We start from the raw sequence: 18,074 nt of genomic DNA, 5'->3' as shown, positions 1-18,074 counted from the left end.
CAGCTTAGTCTACCTCAAAATGAGAATAATGCAGATAAATTAAACTGGAGTTTTCCCCTGCTCATGTAACTCTGTAAAGTGGTAGGTTCATTAAAAACATTGCATGAATAAATGCATTTAAAGAGAACCTCCTTTACAACGTCCACATAGCTCACCGTGCAGCAGTGGTTGATGAAGCGGGCTAGGTTGCCACATTTGGTGGCGTCGATTATTGTGTCATGGTCCACACGGAAAAGGTAGCTGCTCCCGATGCCCTCCTGCGCATACCGCTTCTCGCGCATGTCAGCCACCACCTGAGAAGGAGAAGGAGTGAGTCAGGACACTCAAGAGCAGACCATGTAACAAGAAGCAAGGCTGCTCTGTCCATCAAAATGCCTGTCAAAACTGGTCATAGAGAGAGATGACCAAGCTTGCCTGCTGGGCCAAAAAGGTTCCCCCACCTCTGATCCAGGAGGTGGAATGTGCCAGCATCTGGTGCTGGGTAACAGAGAAAGAACTGCAGAGTCTTGAGGCACCTTAAACTAAGCTTAATAAAAAATGGTGTAATGCACTTTTGCGGGCTAGTGCCCACTTCATCAGGTGCATGAGGTGAGCACTTGTCCATAAAAGCTTGTGCCATAATAAAGTTAGTCTTAACAGTGCCATCAAGACTCCTTTTTGCTGCAGCCCTCTGAAAACAGATAAGGAACTATCCTAGTGCCAAAGTGCAAATTGACAGCTGTCAGTGCAGTGCTTCTCAGAAGCGTGGCTATCATATGGGAAGGAAATTCCTTGGGTGTTGCTGCAAAAAAGGTTGGAACAATCTGAACTATCATTCAGAAAGCAAACAGGTCCTCCCAAGGCGGTAATGAAAAGGCAGCCCTGCTCTGTGCAGTCTCCAGAGCACCCTCTGGTGTCAATTAGTTGCATATGCATGCATACATTTCATGGCCTCTGATGAAGAAATGCAGTTCAGTAAAGAACCTCACAGAGCCCTAGCTTACTTCTTTTGGTACTTTTCCACACTACTTCCCCACTGCACTAGCCCACTGGTCACAGTCCCCTACCCACAAGCCTTTGTTGTTGTTGTTTTTTAAAAAAACAGATAATACAAGAAAATACAGGGGAAACGACAGGTTTAGGGAAGGGGTCATCTTTCAAAAACCAAAGTAGTGGTGAAATCCTGGACAAAGCTCTCCTAAGGCAATACAATCAGAGGTACAAAAAAACATGTAGAGAGATATCTGCAGCCACCCTTTGGCATCACCACCTTTAAATACCAGCCATACAAAGCCAGAATGCTTCTGTGAGGGATGGGAGCAATCCAGCCACATTATGATGTTTAGCTTTCAGAAACGATTGTTTTTAAACACAAGATGAAACAATATGACCAAGGCTGTGGACCAAGGCTGGTGCTCTCATGTTATAAAGACAGGCTCGCACAAGACATCAAGGCAGCAGAAACAAGAATTCCTTCCTAGACCTCGTCTCCTCCACTACTGCTCACCTGCCGGATATTTTGACCCACGTACTCAATGACCATCTCATCAGCAGCAATTGGCTCCATGGCAAAGAGGCCCCATTCATGAATTCGACTCCGACCAAAGCGTAGCTTCTTCTTGCGGAACTAAAGGGAAGAGGAGGACGGTGAGGAGAGGAATGATGGCTATGGGAGAAGCAGCGGGATACTTATGTGCTGTCTGGGACAGATGGGAGCCGAGGGCTAGGCTGAGTGTGCATGTTTCTGCAAAACTCACAGCATACAATCTGGATTCCAGACATTTCTTTGTTACAAAAAACCTCCAAGATTATTTAGTCCTCAGCTTTCTAGAAAAATGTTGCTCAATGCACACATGCTTCACCACCGACAAAGAGTCACTTAAAACCACACTACAGTGGTACCTCGGGTTAAGTACTTAATTCGTTCCGGAGGTCTGTTCTTTACCTGAAACTGTTCTTAACCTGAAGCACCACTTTAGCTAATGGGGCCTCCTGCTGCTGCTGCTGCCGCGCCGCCGGAGCACGATTTCTGTTCTCATCCTGAAGCAAAGTTCTTAACCTGAAGCATATGTAACCTGAGGTACCACTGTATAAGTGGATAGGTTGCCATGGCTCAAAATATATGGTTTCTATACTCCAATTAACCCGTCATTTCCCCTCACACTCCTAACACACTCATAGCCCCCCACAATGCGATTTCCAGTAGCGGAGAGCCAAATTCTGCTAAGACTCAGTTACAGCAGATAAGATCTTGTGCCAACTGCATTATCTGGAGTCCCTCAAACAATTAAATCTGAGCTTACAGATACTTTTCAATTGCTTTCGGTGAACCGCAGACAAAATCTTTGTCCAAAAGCTTCCTTGCTTCCTAAAGTGCAATGTGCTTTAATGCATCACGGGAATCAAGATTGGCTCTGTGAGGAAAGCCACCCCCTACTGAGAAGCCCTCCATGCCCAATTCTGGGAAGCCTCAGCTTCTGAAATGCATGCCAGGCCAAGTCCATTGCCCTCTGCCTTCCAAAGGATATACTAGGATCACACTCCTAATCCCCCCAGCCAAGGGCGCATCTCCTGCTTGCTCCACTCTTTCAACTTGCTTAACAAGACATATCGGGTACCTTCAGCTGGTTTAGTTTCAGAAGGTCGCTATCCAAGATGGCGGAGGAGCCAATGGCACTGAGCAGGCGCCTTTGCTCAGATCGCCGTTCGGACAGGATGCGGTTGGTGCCCTGAAGGAGGAGGGGAGAACTGGTTGAAAATGAATGAAAGCAAAATCCTTCTGCTCACAGTGGAAGGGGAGCACACCACCGAGGATCATTGCAGAGTCACACATATGGAAAGGGACACCCTTTAAAAGCGGCTCACTATCCCAGCTGCACATTTACCCAGTTTCAGTGAGGGTGGTCAGCAGGCTTAGGAAGCAGTAAGAATGGTACTGTAACTTCCCACTACTATCAAACAAGATACTTTCAAAATGAGAAGACTCCCCCGCCTTTTCGCATTTTATGTTGTCAGTATTCAAAAGTGCTCATGGGAGCTAGACAGATCAATGGTCTGACTCAATAGAAAGCAGCACCCCATGGTCTTATACATGCCCAAGCACCTCCTTTAGATTCTTAGTCAGCCCCTGCTTCTCTTGATTACTGTGGGACCCTTCAAACTGCACAGGCAACAAATCTCTTCCTATTCCACTCCCAGTTCTCTCAGACCCAGTGAGAGAAGAGGACTGGCCGGGGGGCGGGGGTCATTAGGCTGACCTGCCTGCAAACTTTTGGTTGCTCCCAAGTCAGTTTGGACCTGCACACAAAACTGCCGATATATAAGGTACATGCTTATTGCGGACTGATGCTTATGTGGAACTAAAGAAGGCATTTTTTGCCACAATAAAAAGCCTCTTAAAGTACTGCACAAAATTTGGCATGAAGATGAGAGCATCATCCGTGCTATTTACAGGGTACCGTATTTTTCGCACCATAGGACGCACCGGACTATAGGGCGCACCTAGTTTTTAGGGGGGGAAATAAAGGAAAAACCGCACAGGGAGCATAAAGAGGGGTCTAACCTGCACGTCAGCAGCATCAAGCTGCTGCACGGTGGCCGGGCAGACGTCGAGGTACTTGTCCTTCTCTTTCTTGCTGATATGGTAATAGCCCTCGCTGCGGGCACAGCCTGTCTGGTGCTCCCGCAGGTCTGACGACTTCCGCTTCCGCTTGGGGTTCGCAATGTTTGTGAGTGGAGGCAGGAGAGTTAAGGAGAAAAAGAAAAGCATGGAGCAAGGAAATGGGACACAGGCCTCTTTCTGCATCTTGTGTTTGGGCCAAGCAAGCAACTTCCCCTCTTTAGAAGCCTTGGTGAAAAGGTTGCCCTACATGCATCTTTTCCATTAGCAGAATTAAACCTCATGCCTCCTGGAAGAAATGACGGGGGGCGAGGGCGAGGAAGAGGCATGGAGTTGAATTCAGGAAATTACTGGGTGAGTGTAATGACTTCCATTCATGCAATGGACCTTCTCTCCCTCTCCATCTGCTCCTGAGGGTATAGGGAACCCCCCAGAGCATATTTGGGGGATGGAAGGGGAGGAGAGGAAAGGGAAATTCCACTGCACAAGTGGAAATCCTTCCCCTCGCACAATGACTAAAGCTTCCCAATTTCTTATCTTGTTATAACAACAACTGCCCCCAAACCCACAAAAGTAACCATAAGTGTAAAACAGACTCTCATGCTGTTCCCTCTTTTGTGGCTTTGCATTTCTAAAGATTACAGGTTTTGCTTTTAAAATCCCCCCAGAAAAACTGAACTTCACTTTCACCACTCACCTTTCTGAATCTTTAGCATGGAACACAATAATGGTGATGATGGCACAACCTGCCAACTATTGCAGAACTGGGAAATGTTCGCAAGACAACTGCTACATGCTAGGAATTTCAGCAGCTGCAATCTAACCCTGCTGCCCCCAATGCCTCTGCTGGCCTTGTTAAACAAGGGGCAACAACTGCAGAGCTAACAAAGTCTATCAACATGCTATCCTTAATATTTTATGAACTCTTCATATTCTACAAACAAAAACCCAACAGTGATGATGGAAAGCCCCAAGGGATACTCAACACTATAAACTGGTTGAGCAGTCATTTCCTCTTCCCAGGGAATTTCAGCACTATAGGGGAGGGCAGCTACAGATCTTAAAACAGAATTCTCGGTAGCAGCAGGCCTCACCAAACTACAATTCCCAGATATCAGTGGAGGAAGCCCTGCTAGTCAAAATGGTATAGCCCCAAGATGCATTCGCAGCAAAGATACCCAGCCCCCAACCCTCCAGAATCGCCTGCCATTTGCTCCAGGAAGGATATTGGTGTGGTGGACCCAGTGGGTATCGTTCAGCCAGTCTGTGCTGTTGTCCTCGTGCAGCAGGCGCTCGTACGTCAGCCGCAGGTACTTCATGTCCTCCAGGTCTAGCCCTGAGTTCCAGATGTCATACAAGATTGTCATCTGCTCAAACTCACTGCGTGTCTCAAAGGCCAGGGGCAGCTGAGGTGGCTGAGCAGGGGCATGCTTGTGCGAGTGGGAGCGCAAGGAGCGCCTGCGGATCTCCCCTTCGTCACTGCTGTCAGCACTCTCCTCCTCCTCTTCCTCCTCCTCCTCACTCTCTGAAAGGAACAGGTCCTCAGGCCCAAAGTGCAAGTTCCCCAGGTCCTTTAGGGCCTCTTCCTTGAGCCACTGGGGCTGCTTCTTGGCCTGGGGTGGTTGTTGTTGTTGTTGCTGCAGCTGCTGTGGAACAGCTGCCTTGGGCTTCTCGGCTGGCGGAGGCGGGGGCAGCGAAACCAGGTCACCCACGTCAGGCTCAGCTTTGACCTCACTGGCATCAGCCACAACCTCCTCAGGCGCCTCCAGGACCTCGCCAATGTGCTCGCTGTACAAATCCATGCGCGGCAGGTCAGCGGCGCCAGACAACACCGCCTCGTCGGCTTTGCGGGAGGCAGGTGCTGCGCGGACAGCCATGGCGTAGTTATGCTCCATCAGAATGCTGCTGACTTCCGGGGGCAGCGCGGGGACCGGCGGCACTGCCTTGGGCTCCTCGGCCTCGTCGGAGGTCTCCGTCTCCTCAGAGTCTTCACTGCCTGCACCGGCCTTCTTCAGCGCCACATCCGCCAGCACGGCCAGGTTGGGTTGATTCGCCAGCTCCAGCAGCGAGGAAACGCCCATCCGCTCACGCAGGTGCAGCCTGTCCTCTCCAGGGGGCTGGGGCAGCCGTGGGAGCTCTGAGCTCCGAGAGCGAGAGCGGCTCCGGGACCGGCCAGGCGGAAGCAGCTCATCCGTCCAACACTTCACCAGGGAAGCGTGGTCAGCCGGCAGGTTGCTGATTGTTCTTTGGTTGGCTTTGGGGGGCTCCCTCTTGCGGTTGGCAGGGGCTGCTGCCTTGGCAGGGGGCGCTACAGGAGGCAGGGGAGAGGCAACTGGAGCTGGGGCTTCCAGGGTTAAGGGCACTTGGGATGGTAACATGGGTTCTACAGGCACTAAGGGGGCCTGTGCTACCTCTGTGGGGACAGGCGGCGGAGGTGGTGGGGGAAGAGGAGGCGGCGGAGGCAAAAGCGTTGAAGGAGCCGGTTCCAGTGGCTTCTCAAATGCCGCCTTGATCTCGTCATCCTCACCAGGAGCTGAGAAGGAGACTGTTTTCCGGCGCTTCTTGGGTGGTGGCAGGAGTGGGATAGGTGAGGAAGGTCGCTCTTCCGGCCTGGGTCGCTCTTCTGGCGCCGTCCCAACATCCTTCTCCTCTAGATGCGGGGCCAGGGTGCCATCCTTCAGAGGAGCAGGCTTCTCTTCTGCCACATGGCCTGCATGAGGGAGATAAATTGTGCACTGGTGAGTGTGGGGTCACCAATTTTTAAGGTGAGAACAAGGAGACTGTGCAGGAAAGAAAGCCAACAAGCAAGCAGTGGTATAATTTAAATAGGGTGGAAGCAGTGGGGGAGGTTAATAATTTTGGCAAGAGAGAAAACCAGTGAATCGATGGAAAACCAAAGAGAAAATTGTAGCAGTTGTGTTGTGAGATAAGCAGGAGGTGGACTAGAGTTTTGGCTGAGGAGAGAGAGGAAGGGCCCAATTTCTGTAATATTGTAAAGGGGAAAATGACATGATTTGGCAATTGATTAAGGAGGACCAAAGGGAAAACCAAGGCTTGCTTCTGATCAACAGAGTGGATTGTGATGCTGTCAATAGATAATGAGAGAATAGATTGGGGAAAATATGAGGTGAGCCAGTCTTTGACATAACTGAGCTTGAAATGATAATGAAACATCCAAGCAGACATCTCTCACAGGAGATGCATGACTGGATGGAGGCAGAAGTTCTGGGGTGGAGCGGTAGAGCTGGGTGGCATCAAGATACAGGAGGAACTGAAAGCCATGGAAGTGGGACAATGTTGGGACAACGTATATGTGGCTCACCAGTCGTTTGGTAAGATAATGAGTGCAAACATGCCAATCCACATCTTGGCCTCCCAACGCTGCTCTCAACACTTTCCCCATCTCCCAGGCAGAGCTGGGGAGGACTCTGGGTAGAGCATCTCACCTTGGAGCAGGCCTGCTTCTGTTTTCTTCTTGTCAAGCTCAGCGCCTGCAGTTTGACGCATTCTCTCTTCCAGGTCTCTCAGTGGCTCGGTGGGGCAGCTGTCCATGGTAGATTCGTCCATTTCCTCCATGCTCTCAGCTTCCTCCTCATCAGATGAAGAGGAGGACAAGGAAGAGGAAGACGAAGAGCTGCTCTCTGAATCAGAAGTGCTGTCGCTGTCCTCATCGGACTCGTCATAGAGAGAATACTTGGAGGAGCCGTCGCTCTCACCTTCATCTGCACAAGGGATAAAAGGGGACAGGTAAGACCAGCAACACGGCTGTGAGCATTTCACACTCCCACGCATAGCACAGGCAGAGAGCAGTGTAGTTTTTGTCCAAAGTATAGTTTCTGAAATTATTTCAGCTGCCACTTAATTTTTTTTAAAAAAACACACAATTTCTAGTCCTCACAGGTGGTCCCATTGAAGTTACTAGATATGAGCAATAGGTCCATTTAGTTCAACAGGTCTACTCTGAGTAGGACTTAGTTTAATACCACCCCATGGCTGCAAAGATACACTTGAAAGCACATGGTCATGGTGGAGCCTACTGAAATGTCAAAGGCTGGAGAGACAGTTGAACAACATTTCTTGCAGAGGGTGGGGTTTTCAATGATCCACAAAATTCCTTGCCCCTCCCTATGACTAGCAAAAGCAGAATTATGTAAAACATTTTTTAAATTCAATGGTGCAAATAAAAATGTGGCCAGATTTGCATATTTTCCACAGGTTGCAACATTTAGCTTTGCAGAAGGAGGGATTTAAGTACTGAGCATATAAAAAACCCAAAAGCTCTGCCAAGTGCTGATGACCAGCTGGCTTTTCAGCAGAGAAGTGTCCTGAGTGCTTCAAGAACAGAGTAAAGGGAGATGCCACTTGCATTGATAGGGAAACCACACGCAGAAGGGGTATGATTCATACCAAAAGAAGCACACGGATTAGAAAAGACCCTGCTATCTTTCATCTCCACCTAAGTCAACAGCCTGTTATTAAGGACAATGTTAGTGACGGCAATTCATCATTTCTGGTAACTGGCAACTGTCAATACCTTCAGATTCCTCCTTCTTCGTGCCGCGCTCCCTAGAACCTTCACCTTCCTCCCTCCGCTCCTCCTCCTCCTCCTCCTGTGAAGACAGCAGCATAAAATGTTTCTCAGGGGGCGAAATCTTTTAACAAGCCCATTAGCAGCAGGAAAGGGTACGCATGGCAAAATGTCAGCTCAAACTCCAGAGTCAGAGTGGCTTGAAGAGGGCATGACTTCAAAAAGGAACTCAAGTCCTGCGGAATGACTTGAGGCTACAAGCGCAACTGGAAAGTGATTTCGCTTTCAGGGCTGCCTCGGCTGCTTGAAGAAAAGGGAGCAGAGATCGAATGGGGGAGAAGACGCAGAAGAAAAGGGAGGGCCTGGAAACCCAGCAGCAAATGCCAGTCAAGCGGTCCAACTGTGCCAAGGGCATAACAGCATAGCTAAGTGAGTAGTAAAATGCTCATCAGGCTCTGCGCTCATTGACAGCCACGGAGGAGAGATGGCACACCGAAGGGCTTCGCAGGGGACGGCCATTTAAGACTGGAGGAAAGGAGGAGTGCAGTCCTGGTCCGGATCCAACAAGGCACCTGGTCAGGCACAGTGGGGGAAAGGGGAGCTCTAGGATCCAAGCTATTTAAGAATTCTACCGCAAAGACCTATTCAACTGCTTTATGCTGCGTCCTGGCCGATCGCTGGGGGAAACTGAAACTGGCTAGAGGAGCCTTTCTCAACCTTGGCTCCCCAGACATTGTGGGACTACAACTCCCATCATCCCTAGATAGTAGGATCACTGACCAGGGATGACGGAAGTTGTAATCCGACAACACCTGGAGACCCACGGTTGAGAAGGCTGTACCAGAGGTTTCTCATAGTGGTAGGAACAGCCAAAATGCAAACTGCTTTGAGGTTCCATTTACAATCAAGTAGTGTATAAATTACACCTAAACAAATAAATAAGGGGCGCCTTCTTCTCACCTTCTCAGAGGATGAATCCTCGGATGCTTCCTCTCCCTCGCTATCCAGGCAGAAAAGTTTCCGCCTTTTCCCCGGCCCTTTGATCCGTTCATCATCCCTCTTGGAGCTTTTGGGTACCTGTGAGGAATCCTTATCTGCAAGGTGGAACAGGGGAGAGGGAGGGTAAGATTGAGTTAATTTAAGGATAGAAAACACTCCCTTAATTATGAAAAAAAAGTTCAACCATCACCCATAACTATCCAGGGCTGAAGGAACTGACCTTCCTCATCCTCTTCAGCAAGAGTAGATGGGTGTGGCTGCTTCACTTCGCTGTCCTCCGAGATTTCGGATGGCTCTTTCCTTTTCACCTGGAACAAGAGGATCCCTGAGATGAGAAGGGCTTAGAGAGCCATCACTCAAGCAAGTGCTCAAACCAGATTTTGTATCTTATGACCCCCATCCCACTTATAGCCTCCTGAACAAAACAAGGTTTTCAGATCCTGAAGCTGGATGGCTGCCACAGCCAACCCAAGAGGATCCATGGCCCTCACCTTGAAGGATGGGAGTCCCAGAACTCCTCGAAAGCCAGTCCCAAAGCCAAACCCCTCCAGGCCACCAGTGCCGCCACTCTTGGCCCAGTCAACCAGGGACAGCAGGGCAGGGTCTTTCAGCTTTGTCTTGTCTTTCTCCTCTTCCTTGACTGGCTGCTTGACAGTACTCTGGAAAGGCTGCAGATAATGAGAGCTGGGCATTAGTAGCAGTGATGAGAGGCTGAGGAAGAGGGTTCGGGATCTGGGATGAGGAGTAGGCAGAGCAGCAAACCCTTGGTAAGTCACATGCTCAAAAAGAGCAGAACAGAGAGACTTTTGATAAGAATGATTTTAGGAGCGTCTGTCAAAGTTGATTAAACAGAACCCTTTCTATCCATGTATGCAGACAGATTCATTTCCTAAATGCAGATATATCATTAAGTTTATCTGCTCCACATTCCCTGTGTCTCTTCATACCCATTTGTCCTGTTCCTACATCCTCATCCAAATCTCTTTACTAATCCACCCTGCTGCCTCCAACACACTTCATGCCTCTGCTAAGATTCTACTTCCCCACATGCCATCCTGCAAGCATCGCTGCCATCCTGAGGTTGCAGAAGCGAGGCTTGTACAGTGGTACCTCGGGTTACATACGCTTCAGGTTACAGACTCCACTAACCCAGAAATATTACCTCAGGTTAAGAACTTTGCTTCAGGATGAGAACAGAAATCATGCTCCGGCAGTGCAGCGGCAGCAGCAGGAGGCTCCATTAGCTAAAGTGGTGCTTCAGGCTAAGAACAGTTTCAGGTTAAGAATGGACCTCCGGAACGAATTAAGTTCTTAACCCGAGGTACCACTGTACTTGCTTTGGAAGATGATAATTAAGCATTCGTACAACCTAACCAGTCCAACAAAGTTGATGTTGAAGAATCATTGCTTCGACACTGGTGATCTTTGCTTAAACTTAAGCCTTTCATACCACTCGCGGCAAAGAAGGCCCCACAGCTCTCCCAAATCCCCACGACCCCCCTCAACACCCTATCCCTAAGAGTTAGGAATCGTGTCTCAAACCTACACCCCTTCCAAGACTGGGGCTCTTGGTAGCCTCCCCCGCTTCCCCCGCACAATCACCTTGGCCTTCTCCTCCTTGCGCTCCCACCACTTGTCAAAGGTGTTGAAAGCCACGTTCTCCACCATCTTGCGGTTGAGGTCACGCTGCATGATGCTCTTCATCTCCTGCATAAGTGTCTCAAGGACGCTGTCCACTACGGAGGCATGGGGGTCCTTGGGAAGAGGTGGGGGTGGAGCCACTTCCTCCTGGTATCCCCATGGAGAGGCCCGGAAATCAAGGAGGCGTTGTGGGGGTGGCAGAGGGGGCTGCTCCGAGGAATGCTGCTGCTGCTGCTGCTGCTCCGAGGCCCCCACTGCTGACGGCTGCTGCATGAACAGCTGGTCTCTCTGGAAGTGGCGGTTCGCCTGGTCCAGTAGGTAGCCGTGGCCGTAGAGGGGGCGGCCGCAGAAAGAAGCCGCCTCCCGGTGGTAGGGGAAAGGGTCCTCAAACTGGCCTTTGCTCTGACGCAGCTGCTGCAGGCGACTCAGCATCTGCGTCTGCATCTGGAAGGACATGGGCATCCCGCCCCACTGGTTGCCCAGCCGGTTCATCAGCTCCATGGAGTTGACAAAGTCGTAGATGTGGGGGGCACCCCGACCTCCGCCCACCACTCCCGCGCGCCCTCTGAAGTCTGAGAGGCGGTGAGCATGCCGTAGGCCAACCTGGCCATAGTTGGAGAGCGAGTGGGTCTTGCCCGCCAAATGCGGGAGGGAGACGGACATGAGAGGCTGGATTGGGTAGGCGGGGGGCGGCTCTGGTCGGTGGTGGGGGGTAAAGGAGGACACGCCCAGTTGCATGTGGCCCAGGGCTGACGGCATCACAGAAAAATGGGGTTCAGACACCCCTGCCACAGGGGTTGGGGGTTCGACCTCTGCTTCATCCTCAGAGATTTCCATGTCTTCACCTGAAGATTGTTGAGATGCCTTATTTGGGAGGAGAAGGGGAGGGAGGGAGATAGCACAGTGAGCCAATTGTCTGGCTTCTGCAGCATGCACCACCCATTTCCCTGAAAGCAATTGCTGCAAACCACCTCCCAAACCACTATCCCCCATTCCTGCAGGCCTGTCTTTCTACCTGTCTAATCCCAACAATATCATTCAATTATTCACACTACATAATAATAGTAATAATAATCTTGAAATAAACTCATGATGCCGGCAAAGTCAAATATAAAAACCCTAGCCTCAAGTTATCTCTCGTTCTCCCAATTCTTAAGGCACCAAAGATACCTAGGTAAGTTCCTAGCCCTCGTGACTGTGCATAAAATCTTAAAAAGCTGGATGCAGCATCTGTTAAGAAGGCTGATATTCAGGAGATGAGATGATACCTGCAAGGATTTCTGTAATCAGCACCTCCCTACAGTTCAATCATCAATGCCCTGTTTACTGTCCCAACAAACATTTCTAGTGGTTCAAAACCCAAGATCTGCAAGCTCAGCAAACATGACTGCTGAATTTATGTGACACACATCCAAACATGTGGAGTGCCGTGTGGAGTACTGTATTTGTGTTCAAGGTTCCAGCCTGCCACCTATACCTTCTTTCAGAATGTTCCACTGCATCCCACCCCTCTCAAGTCACTCAATATTCTATGGTCAAGGAGCTGGCTCAGTCCTTCACTGAGCTCCAACCCCCCCCCCCCAAAAAAAGTTGCCACATTCAAAATCTTCAGAACTTACTCTATCTTGTCCATTGGCTTTGGGAGATTCTGCTCCTGCTCCCATGTCCAGCGCCGGCACCACATCTTCAAAACTGACAGGAAGGGGAGGCGGTGGAGTGCAGGGCCCATGTGGCTCCACTCCTTTGGGCCCTCCCTTCTCCTCGTCTTCCTCTTCTGTGTCCAAATTGAGGAAAGAGAACTTGGACCTTTGCTCCTTGAGCAGCATCTCGATGCGGGAGTCCAAGCTGCTGTGCTGAGTGAAAGGGACACTCTCGTTGGTAGTTTCAGGCGCAGGGGAGCCAGACCGGGCCGGCGAGGTCTGCACAGCAGGGGAATGGGACCGGTCATCGGCCCCTGCAATGGTTGCTACTGCTGGGCTGGTGTTCTCTTTAGTTTCCTGAGCAAGAAATTCGGTAGGAGGCAAGGAGTTGGCAGCAAAAGTCTCGGCTGTGGGGAGCAGCCGGTAGTCCTGGTCCACGGCAAGGGGTTCCACGGGAAGGGAGAAAGGCTCCGGAGTGGCTGTGTACGGTGGGTAGAGAACGCTGGGTGCTGGAAAGGGCTCTGCACTCTGCTGAGTGAAGCTGTGGCTGTTCTGGAATTGAGCACTATCTGGGGCTGGGGTGGCCACAGACGACGAAGAGGAGGAGGGGGTGGTGACCGTGGGGGTGCTGACGGTGGAGGAAGGAGTCGCCTCATCCCTCTGGGAGCGCTCCCTGTGCCGGGAATGGAAACCAGAGTCCTCTCTTTGGTGGGAGCGAAGAGAGGAGGAGGAGGAGGAAGAGGAGGGGGTGGAAGAAGACGGGCGCCCTTCGGAGGTGGATGAGAGGCGTTGGTACCGGCTGCTGCTGCTGATTGTGGCAGCACTGCCGCCGCCACCGCTGCCGCCGTCAAACTGCTGATTGTAGGGAGGGTAGTGATGCTCATTGCTACGGAAGTGGGAGGAGGAGGAAGAAGAGGACGACGAGGAGGAGGAAGAGGACGAAGAAGAATAATGCCGACGCGAGTACGAGTCTGGAAAGCTGTTCTCATGTCGGCGGGATTTGTACGATGTTGACTCTGGCTGGTAGCTTGAGTAGCCTGGAGTCCCTTGCCTTGAGGAGGAAAATTAAGAAGAGACAGTACCATGAGTGATCAGTCTTTGCTCTCTCCCACTTAGCCAGCCCTGACAGGCTGGCTCAAGGATGCAATGCCACTGAGATCACTCCCCCAGAGCTTAGGGCAGATATACATATAAATCACCCACCTGCTGGAGTAAGCAGAATCTTGAGAATATGGCGTCCCTCCCCGGGGAGTGTATGGCGTCCCCTGGGACGACTGTGGCGTGTACTGGCCATACGAAGAAGGGGTATCCTGCCTACCACTGGAATAAGGAGTGTCCTGAGAGGAAGGTGTGCCATTGCCAGGCGTTGAAGGCATTGTGTTACTAGCGTATGAGGAGTCTGTTGAGTGGCGCCTTCGGGACTCTGACTGCAAAAGGGAAGGATTGAGAGCAGATTATTCACCATGCAGTCCCACCTAGACTGAAATATGGGGACCATTCATGTAGCTAATTCCAAGCTGACTTGGATGTAGGGAAAATACCAATCATTTAGCAAAGGAGCAGGACTTGAGCATTGTTTTCCTATGGGTATTGACAACCAGCAGGTGGCTGAAGCCTTGTGGACAGGCAGTGCAGAGAGGGAAGACAGAGGAGTAGTGGTGGGAGGGGAAGAGAGTCAAAGGATGGCTATTTTTTTAATGAGGAATGAGGATCATATCCTGGACACAGAAGAAAATCCTTCAATGAGGATTCCTGTGAAAAAGTGGCCCTAAACCTGGATGATTCAAATGTGAGACTTTAGCAGACTCACCGAGTCCGCTGGGAACTTCTCATTGAGTGTTTTGCCTCCAGTGGGGACAGTCTGGGGTGTATAGGAGCCATTCACAATCAGTTCATAATACTTCATTCGCTGCTGACCTGTGGAGAGAAAAGCCGTTTATTGGAAAGGGGAACTACTCTGAATCAGAGGTGGCAAGACTGAACCGAGAGTATGGCCGGAGGAGGACAAGCACCTTTGATGTCGAGCTGAGCATGAATGATGTTGCCCATGACCGAAGTGTTGTGCAGGTTCTTGACTGTTTCCTTGGCTCCCCTTGTGCTGGTGAAGAGCACCTTGGCCAGGCCCAGGTGCTTGCGGTTCTTCGGATTGTAGAGGATCTCAATCTCCTCAATGTCTCCATACTTTTTGCACATTTCCGCCAGGAAGGGCTCCTTGATGTTGTCATTGAGCCGGGCAAAGGTCACCTCCTTCAGAGGGATCTGACCCACATAGAACTCATCCAGCTGCAGAAGAAACAAAAGGGGAGATGGGGCGAGGGGGCTAAATCAATTGCCAAAGAGCATACCCCCACCCCAATAATTAAGAAAAATCATCCAATGCTCTGGATAGTCAGCAAAAACTTTAAAATGGGCTGCCAATGGAGGTTCAGAGATTGCAGAACTCCTGGGTGGACCCTTCATCAGTGCATTCAAGATTCCTGAACCTCCTATTTTATGCTTGTCAAACTCCACCCAAGACAAGATAACCTCAAACACACACCATTTCCATGCCCCCCACTACCACCCTAGCAATTGCCCAAGAAAAAATCACCATATCTGCATGAATCCAGGCAATTTGTTATAGTCAATGAACTTTAGATATTCTTAATCTGCCCAGTTTATTATGAAGGCAAATTCTGGAGCTTTTCCCCCTTTGAAGAATTTTCAACTGTTTTTTGAATCCAGCTTTTCCCTGTGGAGGTACATAATCATCATCCACTGACATTTCACAACAACATATTCAAAGAACTCAGCAATGAGTACAAGAATGGAAAGACATGCAGTTCTATTTGCCATTCCTCTTTTCCTGCACTCCCAAACCTCCCTTCCATCACATTTCTCCTCTTAAGATTGAATTCAATAACTTTTCTCTCCAAGACACAATTGCTGTCTTTTAGCCCCAAGGTCAAGGCAGATCAGGACATATATTTTTACTTCACACACTCAATTATCAGATTTCCCACAAGCTGTCTTTTCCTCAAGATGGCCAGAAATGTAAGCAAATCCCAGGTTAACTAGTTATGGTAGAATTCAGTCAATTAATTTACAGCCTGACATAAAGCTATACACTTGGCCACTCCTGAACATTTACCAGGCTTCCAGGTAAGGAAGATGTGGCAGTAATGCTGTGCTGAGGATCTGGAAGACTTGGAGAAGGATACATGATCAGGTGGGGTGTAGCTTACCTTAAACTTTGGGACAGGGAGGGAAATGTCTCTGTTCTTGGACCATATCCTGCGTCTGGGATCCCGCACATCACCCACAGGAGCGTGGCCCGAATCCTTGAGAAGAGATTTTGTTAGGCATTAACAATGCAAAAAGCCTTTACAGGAAACAGAACTCCTTGGAATAAAAAAGTGCTTCTTGGTTCTGCCCAGTGTTAGAAACTGAGATATGAAAGCTAGGAGCTAAATGGCACCTTAAACCTAAGTTATGGGCACGACAACGGAATGTCTAGGCGCGCTTTTTTATAACAAGAATACAAAGCTGAAAATGAATGAACTGCAGCTAAAATCTTTTTTTTCAATTTTCACATGGTGTAGTCCTTCCCCTGCCCACCCCTTAATACTATTAAGAGAATCTCTTCTCCAGTCTATAGAAGTGCGGAGGCAGGAAAAGGTCCTCCTTTCCTTCCACTCTGCAGTTTTAATCTGAAATCTTAGGCACAGTGCACGCTAATGAAATTCCCTGTCACAAAATGAACCTAGAACAATGGGAGTTTCGAACACTGGTTCTGCCCCAATACTTGACATAAATTAAACACAATTGGAGACTTGTGCCCCTTCAGGTGCTGCTGGAATGGAACTCCACCCAGCGTCACTGACTATGCTGGCTCAGTGGTCAGCAGCTGGTGTTTGACAACATCTGGAGGGCCACATGTTCTCCAGCCTTGGCCTATGTTGAAGGTTTCTGGGTTCTCAGGGGAAAGGCAGCAAGACAACTGGGACAGGATGCAGATCACACACTATGATTCTCTGCAGCACTGCTTGAACACTGGAGAATCATACCCCAGTAAAGTTCTCCAAGCACTCAAGCAGCAATTAATCTGGATTAACCAGAAAAAAGTAAGAGCCCCAGATATGATATGAAACGAAAATGAATGCTTTAGCTGTAATGTTCATTAAAAGCCTGAATCCAGGTGAAAAGAAGACGTTAATACAAAACAAGCAAAGCATGGGAAGATTTAGGAAAAAGTATTTTAAAAGGCAGTAATGTACATTAGGTCTTTGTGTATGTTTCCAGGTATTAAGGACTGCTCCATAGCATTTCATGGTGATTTGCCATTTGCAATGGGGAAAAAATGATAATTCTTCTCAGTTAAGGATCTACATGTGGACTTGTGGCTCTGGTATGAGCAGTCAAATTTCCTTCTAAGCTGCTCCCAGAATATAAGCAATAAACATGTCTATATCTGGGCTCAAGTGAGTGAGATACACTAGTGGCTGCTCTTGAGGAATGCTATAAAAAACTGTAGCGCAGATTTAGAATTTTGGGGCGAACCGAAGTCCCACCTCTGTATGGATTCATTTTATAGACTTGAACAAGTTCCTCTCATCTATCAATGAGAATAGTGATCTTCCCTCACTTTATCCTCCTGATAAAGACAAACACAGGGCCGGGGGGGGGGGGATTCTGCAAATTAACAGTACTGTATGCACTATTAGTAGTAGAAATAGAGGTAAGTCCAGGTGTGCATATGGCCATCATACTCAGCTTCGCTTCCACCCCAACTCAAAGTGACTTATTTGGAAGTAAATTTCCAATAAACCTTATTAGAGCAGAAGGGGGAGGGGATTCTGGGCAATTACGGGTCTGAGTGCTACAAACTGTTATTCTTTTATGGAATTTTAAAGCTGACTCCCAGTGTCATTGATGCTTATTTGAACAAACATGACCCAAATCATCAATTCATCATAGATTCAAACACAGCACCTTTTCTCTCCCCTGTCCACCTGCCCCCAGGCTCTCTATAGCTTTGAACTTGTCACAGCTGCTTCTTCTGTTGCTTAGGGGAATTTTCAAACAAAGCAACAGCTACAAGGGAAGCAGACTCTCAGGCTAGAAGAAAAGTGAAACTAAGCACATCAAATGTTGCCATGCTATGCAGGAAGAAAAGGGACTGTAAACAGAGGAAGACACAGCTTCTCCTTTGCCTGCAATGATCAGAGTATTTCAAGAAGGAGCTACGCTCTCAGCGTGTAGAATCTTTTGGATTTTGTGCTCATTACATTGGTGAGACAAGGTACCAGAGCTGTGACTGACATCAGGAGCCTAAGAAAGGTTAAGGAGAAGAGGGGGCTGCATGAATCAGGCGTCTGTGTTTTCACATTTGTCTCCTATATTAACGGAAGGACTAGCATAACAATATTTTATTAGAGCTTGAGGTACATGTAAACAACCATAGGCACACATCCTACAGCCCAGTTGTCTAAGCTTGAGTTCCACAGAGCTAGATGGGAATCACTGCAAGTGTATTTATGACAGCAGGCTTACTATTTTAGCACCAAACATTTAAAGCTGGAAGCCTCATGCTGGGTGTTGCTTGAGAATTTCGTGAAATTAAAAAAATCAGTGCAGTTGTGAAATCAGTGGCCAAAGTTACAGAATCCTAGAGTTGAAAGCGTCCCGA

General features: G+C 49.1%; 1 protein-coding gene across 6 annotated transcripts in view; it reads right to left on the bottom strand.

Moving 5' to 3' along the window:
* The window catches only part of SETD1A (SET domain containing 1A, histone lysine methyltransferase), a 30,684-nt gene that overhangs the window by 5,960 nt on the left and 6,650 nt on the right, over window positions 1-18,074 (bottom strand). For 4 of the 6 annotated variants that reach the window (XM_083470727.1, XM_083470725.1, XM_083470728.1 and 1 more), the window contains exons 4-19: window positions 15,631-15,726; window positions 14,419-14,689; window positions 14,217-14,323; window positions 13,610-13,833; window positions 12,386-13,457; window positions 10,728-11,630; window positions 9,617-9,793; window positions 9,346-9,433; window positions 9,087-9,220; window positions 8,133-8,208; window positions 7,045-7,320; window positions 4,827-6,308; window positions 3,542-3,711; window positions 2,598-2,708; window positions 1,487-1,606; window positions 156-293 (exon numbers count right to left, since the gene is read on the bottom strand). In XM_083470727.1, the coding sequence (XP_083326853.1) occupies window positions 156-293; window positions 1,487-1,606; window positions 2,598-2,708; window positions 3,542-3,711; window positions 4,827-6,308; window positions 7,045-7,320; window positions 8,133-8,208; window positions 9,087-9,220; window positions 9,346-9,433; window positions 9,617-9,793; window positions 10,728-11,630; window positions 12,386-13,457; window positions 13,610-13,833; window positions 14,217-14,323; window positions 14,419-14,689; window positions 15,631-15,726 (5,445 nt within the window). The remainder of the gene's footprint in view (window positions 1-155; window positions 294-1,486; window positions 1,607-2,597; window positions 2,709-3,541; window positions 3,712-4,826; window positions 6,309-7,044; window positions 7,321-8,132; window positions 8,209-9,086; window positions 9,221-9,345; window positions 9,434-9,616; window positions 9,794-10,727; window positions 11,631-12,385; window positions 13,458-13,609; window positions 13,834-14,216; window positions 14,324-14,418; window positions 14,690-15,630; window positions 15,727-18,074) is intronic. The other 2 variants (XM_083470729.1, XM_083470730.1) reach the window with 2 other exon arrangements.

Source organism: Podarcis liolepis (assembly GCF_965112155.1).
Source record: "Podarcis liolepis genome assembly, chromosome: 13".
Lineage (NCBI taxonomy): Eukaryota > Metazoa > Chordata > Lepidosauria > Squamata > Lacertidae > Podarcis > Podarcis liolepis.
Note: the sequence above shows the minus strand (reverse complement) of the source record. Positions and strands in the feature narration are given on the sequence as shown.